Below are 12861 nucleotides of genomic sequence, written 5' to 3'. Positions count from 1 at the left end.
CTGCGAGGAGATGGCCATCGGTCAACGTGAGGGGTGGCCTGGGTGGGCTTCAGGCCACCAGTGCCCTCCAGCCATTGGTCAACAGGAGGGGTGGCCTCAGGCCATCAATGTTCTCCAGCCATTGGTCAACATGAGGGGTGGCCTGGGTGGGCTTCAGGCCACCAATGGCCTCCAACTGTTGGTCAACGCAAGCGGTGGCCACGGGCCACCAACGTTCTCCAGCCGTTGGTCAATGCAAGGGATGGCCAGTGATGACTTCAAGCCAACAACGTTCTCCAACCATTGGTCAATGCAATGACAAATTTGAGGATGTTCCCACCATTTTGAGGACTTTCCCACCATTTTGGTACCATTCCCACCATTTTGAGGCTGCTCCCACGATTTTGAGGACAGTTCCCACCACTTTCGTTGCCATCCCACATTTTGAGGACGTTCCCACTATTTGAGGACATTCCCACCACTTTTGGGGCCGTTCCCACCATTTTGGCGCCATTCCCACCATTTTGAGGGCATTCCACCATTTTGAGGACGTTCCCACCATTTTGAGGATGTTCCTACCATTTTGAGGACATTCCTACCATTTTGAGGATGTTCCCACCATTTTGAGGACATTCCCACCATTTTGAGGATGTTCCCGCTATTTTGAGGACATTCCCACCATTTTGAGGACATTCCCACCATTTTGAGGACTTTCCCACCACTTTTGTTGCCATTCCCACCATTTTGAGGAGATTCCCACCACTTTTGTTGCCATTCCCACCATTTTGAGGACATCCCCTCCCTTCTGGGGCCGTTCCCACCTTTCTTGATCAGCTCGATGGCGCCGGCCCGGCGGTCGATGCCGAAGTTCTCCCACTGCATGGTGTTGTCCAGGTAGTGGACGGCGATGACCGTGGGCGTCATGCCGATCATGTTCTGCTCCCCACAGCCCGACGGGGTCACGATCAGGTGCTTCAGCTTGGCCCCATCGATGGCCTTCTCCACGATGATGGACACGGGGTTGCCTGCGCCAGGAGAGGACGTGTCACGCCCAAGATGTCCCACCTGTCCCCCTCCCCAGCCAGCTTGTCCCCACGTGTCTTCTCCGTGGTGCTCACCCTGGATGCTGACTTTGGTCTCCGACTCGGTGTTGGGGACGATGTCCGAGAGGTCGGCAGACTTCACCCGCTCCTCCTGCACGCCGTCTGTGGGGTGGGGTGGCGGTGGTGACCCCAAAACCTCCCCTGAGGTGACCCAGCCCCACCCCACATCAGGGTGTCCCTTGTCCCTTGAGATGCCCCAGTTCTCTGGTGGGATGTCCCCTGTCCTCCAAGCTGTCCCAAACCTGAGCTTGGAGGTTCCTCCTTGATCCCTCCAGATGTCCCAAACCCACAGTGGGACCTCCATGGACCCCAAAGATGTCCCAAACCCACCACGGGACCTTCCTGGTCCCCAAAGACGTCCCAGACCCACCGTGGGACCTCCATGGAGCCCAAAGATGTCCCAAAGCCACCGTGGGACCTCCTCAGTCCCCAGAGATGTCCCAAAGCCACCGTGGGACCTGCCCAGAGATGTCACTCACTGACTCCCTTCTTCTGCGGGTCCAGCTCCACGATCTTCACCGTCTTCTCCAGCCGCATCCCCTCGGGCTGTCCAGGGCAGAGTCCGGCACTGAAGGTGGGCTTGGCTCTGGGGTCCTCCCTGTCCCAACCCCTCTGGACCACTGGGAGAGGCCTCCCAGTATAAACCAGTACCCCCAGCGACACATGGGGACAGCCCCAGGAGGCCACACCGGGTCACACAGGTCGCTGAGGTCCTGGAGACCCCAAGGTCACTCTTGTGTCTTGGTCAACTTCATTGTGTGGCCACCATGGTCATCCTGAGCTTGGTGACCCCACCCAGATCATCAATGAAGATATTGATTGAAAATATCAAATCAATGAGGGCATTGAGTCCCATGGTCAGCCTGACCCTGGTGACCCCATCCAGATCATCAATGAAGATATTGATTGAAAACACCAAATCAATGAGGGCATCGAGTCCCATGGTCATCCTGAGCTTGGTGATCTCATCAATGAAGATATTGATTAAAAATACCAAATCAATGAGGGCATCGAGTCCCATGGTCATCCTGGCTTTGGTGATCCCATCCAGGTCACCAATGAAGATATTGATTACAAACATCAAGTCCCATGGTCATCCTGAGCTTGGTGATCCCATCCAGATCACCAATGAAGATATTGATTAAAAATATCAAATCAATGAGGGCATCGAGTCCCATGGTCAACCTGACCCCATCCAGATCACCAATGAAGATATTGATTAAAAGCATCAAGTCCCATGGTCAGCCTGGCCCTGGTGACCCCATCCAGATCACCAATGATGATATTGATTACAAGCATCAAGTCCCATGGTCAGCCTGACCCCATCCAGGTGATCAATGAAGATATTGATTGAAAACACCAAATCAATGATGCAACCAAACCAAACTGGCCACACACGCTGACCCCTTGGTGCCACCACGGCTGACTGGACGTGCCACCACCCACCCCCCACCTCTGCCGTGGTGGACCTGGCCCACCCATGGTGGCCGCCCAACACTGAAGGAGAACACCATGGATGCCACCATGCTGGGAACATCTCAAGAACACAGATGCCACCACTCTTGGCCACTCACCACCACCCGGAGCTTCTTCTTGACCCCATCACCCATGTATCGGTCGCGGACGGACGCCTTGACCTCGACGTCCAGCTGGCCGAGCTTGAGGGGGACGATGACGAAGGGCACGGCGCGCGAGGACTCGGCCTTCACCCGCAGCACCTGCTGGAAGCGCCGCTTGGCCGTGGAGGGGCTGCACAGGTCGGGGTTGTAGATCAGCTCCACGCGCACCTGGACGGTGACAAGGAGGTCACACCTGAGGTCTGGACAGGGTGACCTTTGGCGTCCCCAAAAAAAATGTCCCCAGCTGACCGTGATGTCTTGTGGCATGTAGTTGTAGAGGATGGCGCGGATCTCCACCTGCTCGTTCCTCACCACCGAGTAGGGCAGGCGGAGGTCGATGAAGAACTGCTTCATCACCGTGACCTCGTAGGGGGTGGCCACGCACAGCCCTGGGGTTGGGGACACGTGAGGCCTTGGGGTTGGGGACACCTCGTGCCCCCAAGGCAGCCCCGAGGTCTTCAGAGGTCCCTGGAAGGCCAGGGAGTCCTCAAAAGGTTTGGGAGATCCATCAAGACCCACAGAGCCCTCAAAAGGTTTGGGAGATCCATCAAGAACTGTGGGATCCTCTCAAGGTTTAGGAGATCCATCAAGAACTGTGGGATCCTCCCAAGGTTTGGGAGATCCATCAAGACCCACAGAGTCCTCCCAAGGTTTAGGAGATCCATCAAGAACTGTGGGATCCTCCCAAGGTTTGGGAGATCCATCAAGACCCACAGAGTCCTCCCAAGGTTTAGGAGACCCCTTGAATCCCAAAGTTTAGGAGATCCCTCAAGTTCCATGGAGATCCCTCAAATCCCAAGGATGGCCACCAGGCTTTGGGGCATCTCCCCCTCAGATTTTGGAGATCCCTCAAATCCTGGTGAACCCCTCCAGGCTTTAGGGGACCCTTCAGGTCTCAGGGACCCCCCACGAGGTTTGGGGACATTCTGCTGGCCCCAGGAACCCCCTTGTCCTCCATGACCCCCTACCTTTGGTGGGGGAGAGGCTGACGGCCAGGATCTCCCAGGTGGTGATGGAGTCCTGCAGGAACACGGGCACCGTCTTGGCCGAGATCCTGGAGAGGACAGGAGTGACCAAGGGGGTCAGGGGGTGTCACTATGGGACTTCTCTGGTCCCCAAAGATGTCCCAAACCCACAACGGGACCTCCCTGATCCCCAAAGATGTCCCAAACCCACCGTGGCACCTCCCTGGTCCCCAAAGATGTCCCAGCCCCACAGCTGGACTTCCATGGTCCCTAAAGATGTCCCAAACCCACAGTGGCACCTCCCTGGTCCCCAGAGATGTCCCAAACCCACAGTGGCACCTCCCTGGTCCCCAGAGATGTCCCCACCCCACGGACCCCCAAGCAGGACCAGGAGCTTGGAGATGACCCCTGAGAGGACCAAGAACCCCTGAGCTGGATCAGGAGTTTAGCAGGGACCTTTGTGTGGCTTTGGGGTGACCATAACTGCTCTCCAGAGATGTCCAAGCTGGATGGGGACAGGGTGCCCAGGCTGGGCTGTGGGGTGGGAGGGTGGTGGCACAGGGAGGTGGTGGCACAGGAGGGTGGTGGCACAGGAGGGTGGTGGGACAGGAGGGTGGTGGCACAGGAGGTCCAGGCTCACCCCAGCTCGTTGGGATCCCCCGTCAGCTGCTCCACCTGCCACAGCCAGCTCTCGGGGAAGAGGGTCCGCGAGGTGATTTCATCTTCCTCCAAGAAGGGATCCTCGTCCTCAAAGCCTGGGGGTGGTGGCATCGGAACTCTCGAACGTGGCCTCAGGGCTGAGACCCCTGAGTGGAGCCGGTATCACCCCAATGCCACCCCAGTGTCACCCAGCGCCACCCAGTGTCACCCAGCGCCACCCAGTGTCACCCAGTGCCACCCAGTGTCACCCCAGTGTCACCCAGCACCACCCAGTCTCAACCCAGTGTCACCCAGTGTCACCCCAGTGTCACCCCTTGTCTTGCCCAAGGTCACCCACCTGTCACCCAAGCGTTGCCCAATGGGTTGTCCAAGGGCCACTTGACCTTCACCCAAGGAATGCCCCAAACCCACCCAAGACCCTCCCAACCTTCACCCAAGCTCCACCTGAGGAGCACCCAAGGAACACCCAAGGTTCTCCTGACCTTCCACCAGGGAAAGTCCAAGGAACACCCAAAGAACACCCAAGGAACACCCAAGGAACACCCAAGGAACACTCAAGGAACACTCAAGGAACACTCAAGGTTCTCCTGACCTTCCACCAGGGAAAGTCCAAAGAACGCCCAAGGAACATCAAAGGAACACCCAAGGAACACTCAAGGTTCTCCTGACCTTCATCAAAGAACATCCAACCTTCACCCAAGCTCTGGTCAAGCTCACCTTCACCTGAATTCCACCAAGGAACACCCAAGGAACACCCAAGCTTCACCTGACCTTCACCAAAGAACATCCAAGGAACATCCAAAGAACACTCAAGAACACTCAAGCTTCGCCTCACCTTTACCAAGGAACACTCAAGGAAAACCCAAGGTTCACCTGACCTTCACCAAGGAACACCCAAGGAACACCCAAGCTCTGCTCAAGCTCACCTTGACCTGAGATCCACCAAGGAACACCCAAAACCTGACCTTCACCAAGGAACACCCAAGGAACACCCAAGATCCACCTGACCTTCACTAAGGAACACCCAAGCTTCACCCAAGCTCTGCTCAAGCTCACCTTCACCTGAGTTCCACCAAGGAACACCCAAAACCCAGCCAAGACCCTCCCAACCTTCACCCAAGCTCCACCTGAGTTCCACCTGAACTTCCCCCAGGGAAATTCCAAAGAACGCCCAAGGAACATCCAAGGAACACCCAAGGTTCACCTGACCTTCACCAAGGAACACTCAAGGAACATCCAAGGAACATCCAAAGAACATCCAAGGAACATCCAAGGAACATCAAAGGAACATCAAAGGAACACCCAAGCTTCGCCTCACCTTCACCAAGGAACACCCAAGGAACACCCAAAGAACACCCAAGGAACACCCAACATTCACCTGACCTTCACCAAGGAACACTCAAGGAACATCCAAGGAACACCCAAAGAACACCCAAGCTTCGCCTCACCTTCACCAAGGAACACCCAACCTTCACCCAAGCTCTGCTCAAGCTCACCTTCATCTGAGTTCCACCAAGGAACACCCAAAACCCACCCAGGACACTCCACCAACCTCCACCCGAGGTTCCTCCAAGCTCCCCGACCTTCTCCCACCCTCCGTGACCCAACACTTGCTTCTGGCCAGGCCGGCGCTGGGCGAGAGGTTCTGCTGGTCCCGCTTGGCCTTGATGTATCTGCAGCAGTCGAGGAAGGCGCGGACGCAGGCGTCGCCCTCCAGGATGTACTCGCTCCTCTGCTCGCAGCCGTGTCCCATCGGGTTGTCCTTCATCCCGTCCTCGCAGCACCTCCTCTCCAGCTTGTCCGAGTACTCGGCCGCTGGTGGACACCAGGAGTGGGATGGGACAGGCCCTGGTGGCTCGAGGGAGTGGGGACCTCGGGGTGTGGGACACTCTGGTGGCTCTTTGGGACATGGGGACCACGGGGTGTGGGACACTCTGGTGGCTCTGGAATGGGGATCTCGGGGTGTGGGACATTCTGGTGGCCCTCAGGGGTGTGGGACACTCTGGTGTCTCTGGAATGGGGATCTCGGGGTGTGGGACATTCTGGTGGCCTTTGGGGATGGGGACATCAGGGGTGTGGGACATTCTGGTGGCCCTCAGGGACATGGGGACCTCGGGGTGTGGGACATTCCGGTGGCTCTTTGGGACACGGGACACTCTGGTGGCCCTCAGGGACATGGGACACTGGTGGCCCTCGGGGGTGTAGGACACTCTGGTGGCTCTCGGGAATGGGGACCTCGGGGTGTGGGACATTCTGGTGGCCTTTGGGACAGGGGTTGCTGTGGGACATGGGACACTGGTGACCCTCAGGGTCTGGGACACTTTGGCAGCCTCAGGGACAAGGGACACCCTGGGGACCTTGGGGACAAGGAACACCCTGGTGACCCCTGGGGACAAGGGACACCCTGGTGACCTCGGGGACAAGGGACACCCTGGGGACCCTGGGGACAAGGGACACCCTGGGGACCCCTGGGGACCAGGGACACCCTGGTGACCCCTGGGGACAAGGGACACCCCAGTGCCACCCACCCTTGGTGCCCTTGTACTCGGCGAGTGCCAGCGAGCGCCGCTTGCGTTTGGCAGGCTGGGGACACAGGAGCTCTGGGGACAGAGGGGACACTGGTCAGGACCCCAAGGTGTCCCAGGTGTCACATCCCAAAGCTCAGCGTCACCTCCACCATCCCCGAGGTGTCACCTCCCTCATCCCTGAGGTGTCACCTCCCTCATCCCTGAGGTGTCACCTCCACCATCCCCAAGGTGTCACCTCTCCTGTCTCTGAGGTGCCACATGCTTGAAGTGCCACCTCCACTATCCCCATGGTGCCACCTCCACCATCCCTGAGATGCCACCTCCACCATCCCCAAGGTGCCACCTCCTCCATCCCCAAGGTGCCACCTCCTCCATCCCCAAGATGTCACCTCTCCTATCCCCAAGGTGCCACCACCTCCACCATCCCGGAGATGTCACCTACCCCATCCCTGAGGTGCCACCTCCACCATCCCTGAGGTGTCACCTCCTCCTCCATCCCCAAGGTGCCACCTCCTCCACCATCCCTGAGATGTCACCTCCACCATCCCCAAGGTGCCACCTCCTCCATCCCCATGGTGCCACCTCCACCATCCTTGAGGTGTCACCATCCCCATCCCTGAGGTGTCACCATCCCCATCCCCAAGGTGCCACCACCTCCACCATCCCTGAGGTGTCACCTCCTCCTCCATCCCCAAGGTGCCACCTCCTCCACCATCCCCGTCCCCTGCTCCATCCCCAAGGTGCCACCTCTGTAAGATGCCACCTCCCTGAGGTGCCACCCGCCTGTCCCCGCGGTGCCACCACAGCTGTCCCCACCTGACCGCTGGGGCGTGGTGACCTTGACGCTGGTGGCCAGGCTCAGGCCGGCGTCCGCGAAGACGCCGACGTTGTCCCGGCCACTGCCCGCCGTGCAGCCGATGTCACTTTTCTCCACCGTGTCCCAAACCTGCGCCCACAGGGGACAGCTGTGACCAGTGCCACCACCACCCAGGGGTGACAGGACAGCCGTGACACTGCCACCACCACCCAGGGGTGACAGGACAGCCGTGACACTGCCACCACCACCCGGGGTGACAGGACAGCTGTGACACTGCCACCACCCAGGGGTGACAGGACAGCCATGACACTGCCACCACCACCCAGGGGTGACAGGACAGCCGTGACACTGCCACCACCACCCAGGGGTGACAGGACAGCTGTGACACTGCCACCATCCAGGGGTGACAGGACAGCTGTGACCAGTGCCACCACCCAGGGGTGACAGGACAGCCGTGACACTGCCACCACCACCCAGAGGTGACAGGACAGATGTGATGGCCATTGCCACCACCCAGGGATGATGGGGACAGCTGTGACACTGCCACCACCACCCAGGGATGATGGGGACAGCTGTGACACTGCCACCACCCAGGGGTGATGGGGACAGCTGTGACACTGCCACCACCACCCAGGGATGATGGGGACAGCTGTGATGGCCACCACCCCACCCTGGGGACAATGGGGACAGCTGTGACGGCCACGGCCACCACGCAGGGATGGCAGGGATGGGGGACACCCGTGACAGCCACCACCACCACCAGGGGTGACAGGGACAACCATGATGGCCACCAGGAGGGGACGATGGGGACAGGGACAGCCGTGACAGCCACCACCCAAGGATGCTGGGGATGGCCATGGCCACCCCTTGGGGACATGGAGGACAGGGCCACCCACCCTGGTCTGGGTGAGCTTGTTCTTGTTGAGGACAAAGACCCCCTTGTCCACGGCCACCACCCAGGGACAATGGGGACAGGGACAACCATGGTGGCCACCACCATGGGACATCAGGCCCAAGGACAACCATGGTGGCCACCACAAGGAGATGATGGGGACAGGGACAACCATGATGGCCACCACAAGGAGATGATGGAGACAAGGACAACCATGGTGGCCACCACCAAGGGACAGCAGGCCCAAGGACAACCATGATGGCCACCACCAAGGACCAATGGAGACAAGGACAACCATGGTGGCCACCACCAAGGGACAGCAGGGACAGGGACAATCATGGTGGCCACCACAAGGAGATGATGGGGACAGGCACAACCATGGTGGCCACCACCAAGGACCAATGGGGACAGGCACAACCATGGTGGCCACCACAAGGAGATGATGGGGACAGGCACAACCATGGTGGCCACCACCATGGGACATCAGGGACAACCATGGTGGCCACCACCAGGGGACATGGAGGACAGGGCCACCCACCTTGGCCTGGGTGAACTTGTTCTTGTTGAGGACGTAGACCCCCTTGTCCACGGCCACCAGCCCCACGTAGGCCTTGTGGTCGCCCTCGAGGCGCAGCCCTATCCGTGCCCCCGGCTCTTGGACATGGTTGTCACGTTCTGTCGCCCCCTTCACCACCAGCTGCCACAGACACAGGAGGTGACGTCCCCAGGATGTCCCCAAAAGACACTTTTGTCCTCCCCCCACCACGGGAGACACCACATTTGGACATGGGCTTCATGTCTGGGCCACCAGGGCCACCAGGGCCACCGGTTCTCCAGATCCCTCAAGGGCCCCCAAACGCCTCAAGGAACTTCCAGATCCCTCAAGGACCTCCCAAGCACCTCCAAATCCTCCCAGACCCCTCAAGGGCCACTTCAAGGACCTCAAGGCCATCCAGGTCCCTCAAGGACCTCCCAAACCCCTCCAAGAACCTCCCAGGTGCCTCAAGGACCCCCCAAACACCTCCAAGACCTCCCAAACCCCTCAAGAACCTCTCAAACACCTCAAGGACCTCTCAGTTCCTTCAAGAACCTCCCAAACCCCTCAAGAACCTCCCAGGTGCCTCAAGGACCCCCCAAACACCTCCAAGACCTCCCAGGTGCCTCCAGGGCCACCCCAAGGACCACTCCACCACCACCAAGGCCCTTCCAACGTCTCCAAGACCCCCTGGGACCCCCCTGGGACCACCAGGGGACACTGACGGAGCCCATGCAGGTGTCCTTGACGTCCACCCAGACGGAGTCGGCCACGATCTCGCCGGGCAGGACGTAGTAGAAGGCCACGATGCGGAAGGACGGGATGAGCTCGGGCGTCACCGGCAGGGTCATGGTCACCAAGCTCTGGCCGGGCTCGTGCCGCTGCCGGCCGGCTCGGAGGATGCGGCCCTTGGTCATGATCTGCCAGGAACCCAGGCTTGGTGACCACCTGGACGCCCCTCAGTGTCCCCTCAAGGACCTCCCAAACCCCTCAAGAACCTCCCAAACTCCTCAAGGACCTTCTAAACCCCTCAAGGATCTCTCAGTTCCATCAAGAACCTTCCAAACCACTCAAGGACCTCCCAAACCCCTCAAGAACCTCTCAAAACGTTCAAGGACTTCCCTAACCCCTCAAGGACCTCCCAAACACCTCCAAGGACCTCCCAAACACCTCAAGAACTTCCCAGACCCCTCAAGGACCTCTCAGCTCCCTCAAGAACCTTCCAAACCCCTCAAGGACCCCCCAAACCCCTCAAGAACCTTCCAAATGTCCTCCAGGTCCCTGGATGTCCAGGTGGTCACCAAGGTGGAGGCACCACCGATCAACCACGGGTACCCACCAGGTAGGTGAAACCTCCCAGATCCCTCAAGAACCTCCCAAACCCCTCAAGAACCTCCCAAACCCCTCAAGGATCTCTCAGAACCCCCAAGAACCTCCTAAAACCCCTCAAGGACTGCTCAGTTCCTTCAAGAACCTCCCAAACCCCTCAAGGACCTCCCAAGTCCCTCAAGGACCCCCCAGGCTCATCCAAATGTCCTCCAGGTCCGTGGACGTCCAGATGGCCAAGGTGGGGGCACCACCGATCAACCGCGGGTACCCACCAGGTAGGTGAAGAACGGGACGGAGTTGCGGACGTTGTTGTCGCTGGTCTTGAGGTGGAAGTTGACGGCCAGGTTGTCCCCGGGCTGGAGCTCGGTGGCGGCCACCGCCAGGTGCAGGAAGTTGCCCGAGCCGGCCTGGCTGCGATAGGCCTGGGCCGTCATCTGCCGCGAGGCCTGGCGTTCCGGGGGCAGCCCCTCCTGCGCCGTCCGCACCTGGCACGGGGGACACGGGGGCACTCGGTCAGCGGGGAGGGACACGGGCCGGGCTGGGGGCAGCGGGGAGGCCTTGGCTGCCAGAGAGGCTCCATAGAGGCCTTGGCTGCCAGAGAGGCTCCATAGAGGCCTTGGCCACCAGAGAGGCTCCATAGAGGCCTTGGCCACCAGAGAGGTTCCATAGAGGCCGTGGCCATCATGGAGGGGCTTGGCCACCAGAGAGGTTCCATAGAGGAACCATCATGGAGGGCTTGGCCATCATGGAGGCCTTGGCCGCCAGAGAGGTTCCATAGAGGCCTTGGCCACCAGAGAGGTTCCATAGAGGCCTTGGCCACCATAGGGGCTCCATAAAGGCCTTGGCCATCATGGAGGGCTTGGCCATCATGGAGGGCTTGGCCATCATAGAGGTTCCATAGAGGAACCATCATGGGGGGGCTTGGCCACCATAGGGGCTCCATAAAGGCCTTGGACATCATGGAGAGCTTGGCCACCATTGAGGTTCCATTGAGGTTGTAGCCTCCACAGAGGCCTTCGCCACCATAAAGGCCTTGGCCATCATGGAGGGCTTGGCCATCATGGAGGTCTTGGCCACCAGAGAGGTTCCATAGAAGTCTTGGCCATCATGGAGGGCTTGGCAGTCATGGAGGGCATGGCCACCGTAGGAGCTCCATAAAGGTCTTGGTCACCATAGAGGTCTTGGATATCATGGAGGACTTGGCCACCATAGAGATCTTGGCCATCATGGAGATCTTGGCCACCATAGGGGCTCCATAAAGGTCCATCATGGAGGGCTTGGCCACCAGAGAGGTTCCATAGAGGTCTTGGCCAGCATAGAGGTTCCATGAAGGTCTTGGCCACCATAAAGGGCTTGGCCACCATAAAGGGCTTGGCCATCATGGCAGTCTTGACCACCATAGAGATCTTGGCCATCATGGAGGCCTTGGCCACCATAGGGGCTCCATAAAGGTCTTGGCCACCATAAAGGGCTTGGCCATCATGGAGGGCTTGGCCATCATAGAGGGCTTGGCCCCCAGAGAGGTTCCATAGAGGAACCATCATGGAGGGCTTGGCCACCACAGAGGTTCCATAGAGGTCTTGGCCACCACAAAGGGCTTGGCCATCATGGAGGCCTTGGCCACCATGGAGGTTCCATAGAGGTCTTGGCCATCATGGAAGTCTGTTGGTTATCATGGAGATTTTGGCCACTATGGAGATTTTGGCCACTATGGAGGTCTCTGGACATCTTGACCACCACAGTGCACTGACCATCACCAATGTCCAGTCCTGCTGTCCTGAGCCATGGTCATCACCACCTCAGCCACCCCAAGGCCCGGTCACCTCCCCAGCCCTGGGCCACCCTGGTGAGGTGACAGCGGTGTCCCCACTCACGGTGATGGGGACGCTGTCCCTGGTGGCCGGCATGTTGAGGACCAGCCTGGCCGTGCCATCGCCCCGCGTGGACACCTGGCCCTGGAAGCCATCGGCCTCGATAGCGACACGCGGCGCCGGGGACCCATCAGGGTTGGTGACATAAACCTGGAGGGGACACCGGGGGTGGTGACATAAACCTGGAGGGGACACTGAGGGGTGACATAAACCTGGAGGGGACACCGGGATTGGTGACATAAACCTGGAGGGGACACGGGGATTGGTGACATAAGCCTGGAGGGGACACTGAGGGTTGGTGACATAAACATGGAGGGGACACCGGGGGTGGTGACATAAACCTGGAGGGGACACTGGGGGTGGTGACATTAACCTGGAGGGGACACTGGGGATGGTGACATAAACCTGGAGGGGACATCGGGGGTGGTGACATAAACATGGAGGGGACACTGGGATTGGTGACATAAACCTGGAGGGGACACTGGGATTGGTGACATAAACATGGAGGGGACACCAGGGGTGGTGACATAAACCTGGAGGGGACACTGAGAGTTGGTGACATA

The 12861-nt window shown here is 59.3% G+C and overlaps 1 protein-coding gene across 1 annotated transcript in view; it reads right to left on the bottom strand.

The window, feature by feature from the left end:
- Positions 1-12861, bottom strand: part of LOC139585699 (A.superbus venom factor 1-like) — a 32665-nt gene that overhangs the window by 12617 nt on the left and 7187 nt on the right. Inside the window, exons 11-24 of the mRNA XM_071418545.1 lie at positions 12302-12448; positions 10700-10912; positions 9824-10018; positions 9102-9260; positions 7671-7800; positions 6855-6926; positions 5941-6141; positions 4307-4421; positions 3670-3755; positions 2951-3090; positions 2657-2869; positions 1562-1628; positions 1098-1184; positions 801-1004 (exon numbers count right to left, since the gene is read on the bottom strand). Coding sequence (XP_071274646.1) covers positions 801-1004; positions 1098-1184; positions 1562-1628; positions 2657-2869; positions 2951-3090; positions 3670-3755; positions 4307-4421; positions 5941-6141; positions 6855-6926; positions 7671-7800; positions 9102-9260; positions 9824-10018; positions 10700-10912; positions 12302-12448 — 2029 coding nt within the window. The remainder of the gene's footprint in view (positions 1-800; positions 1005-1097; positions 1185-1561; positions 1629-2656; positions 2870-2950; positions 3091-3669; positions 3756-4306; positions 4422-5940; positions 6142-6854; positions 6927-7670; positions 7801-9101; positions 9261-9823; positions 10019-10699; positions 10913-12301; positions 12449-12861) is intronic.

Source organism: Agelaius tricolor, unplaced genomic scaffold (assembly GCF_023055355.1).
Source record: "Agelaius tricolor isolate 1412-34295 unplaced genomic scaffold, bAgeTri1.0.p SCAF_88, whole genome shotgun sequence".
Taxonomy (NCBI): Eukaryota; Metazoa; Chordata; class Aves; order Passeriformes; family Icteridae; genus Agelaius; species Agelaius tricolor.
The sequence above is the reverse complement of the archived record's forward strand: the minus strand, read 5'-3'. Positions and strand labels throughout refer to the sequence as shown.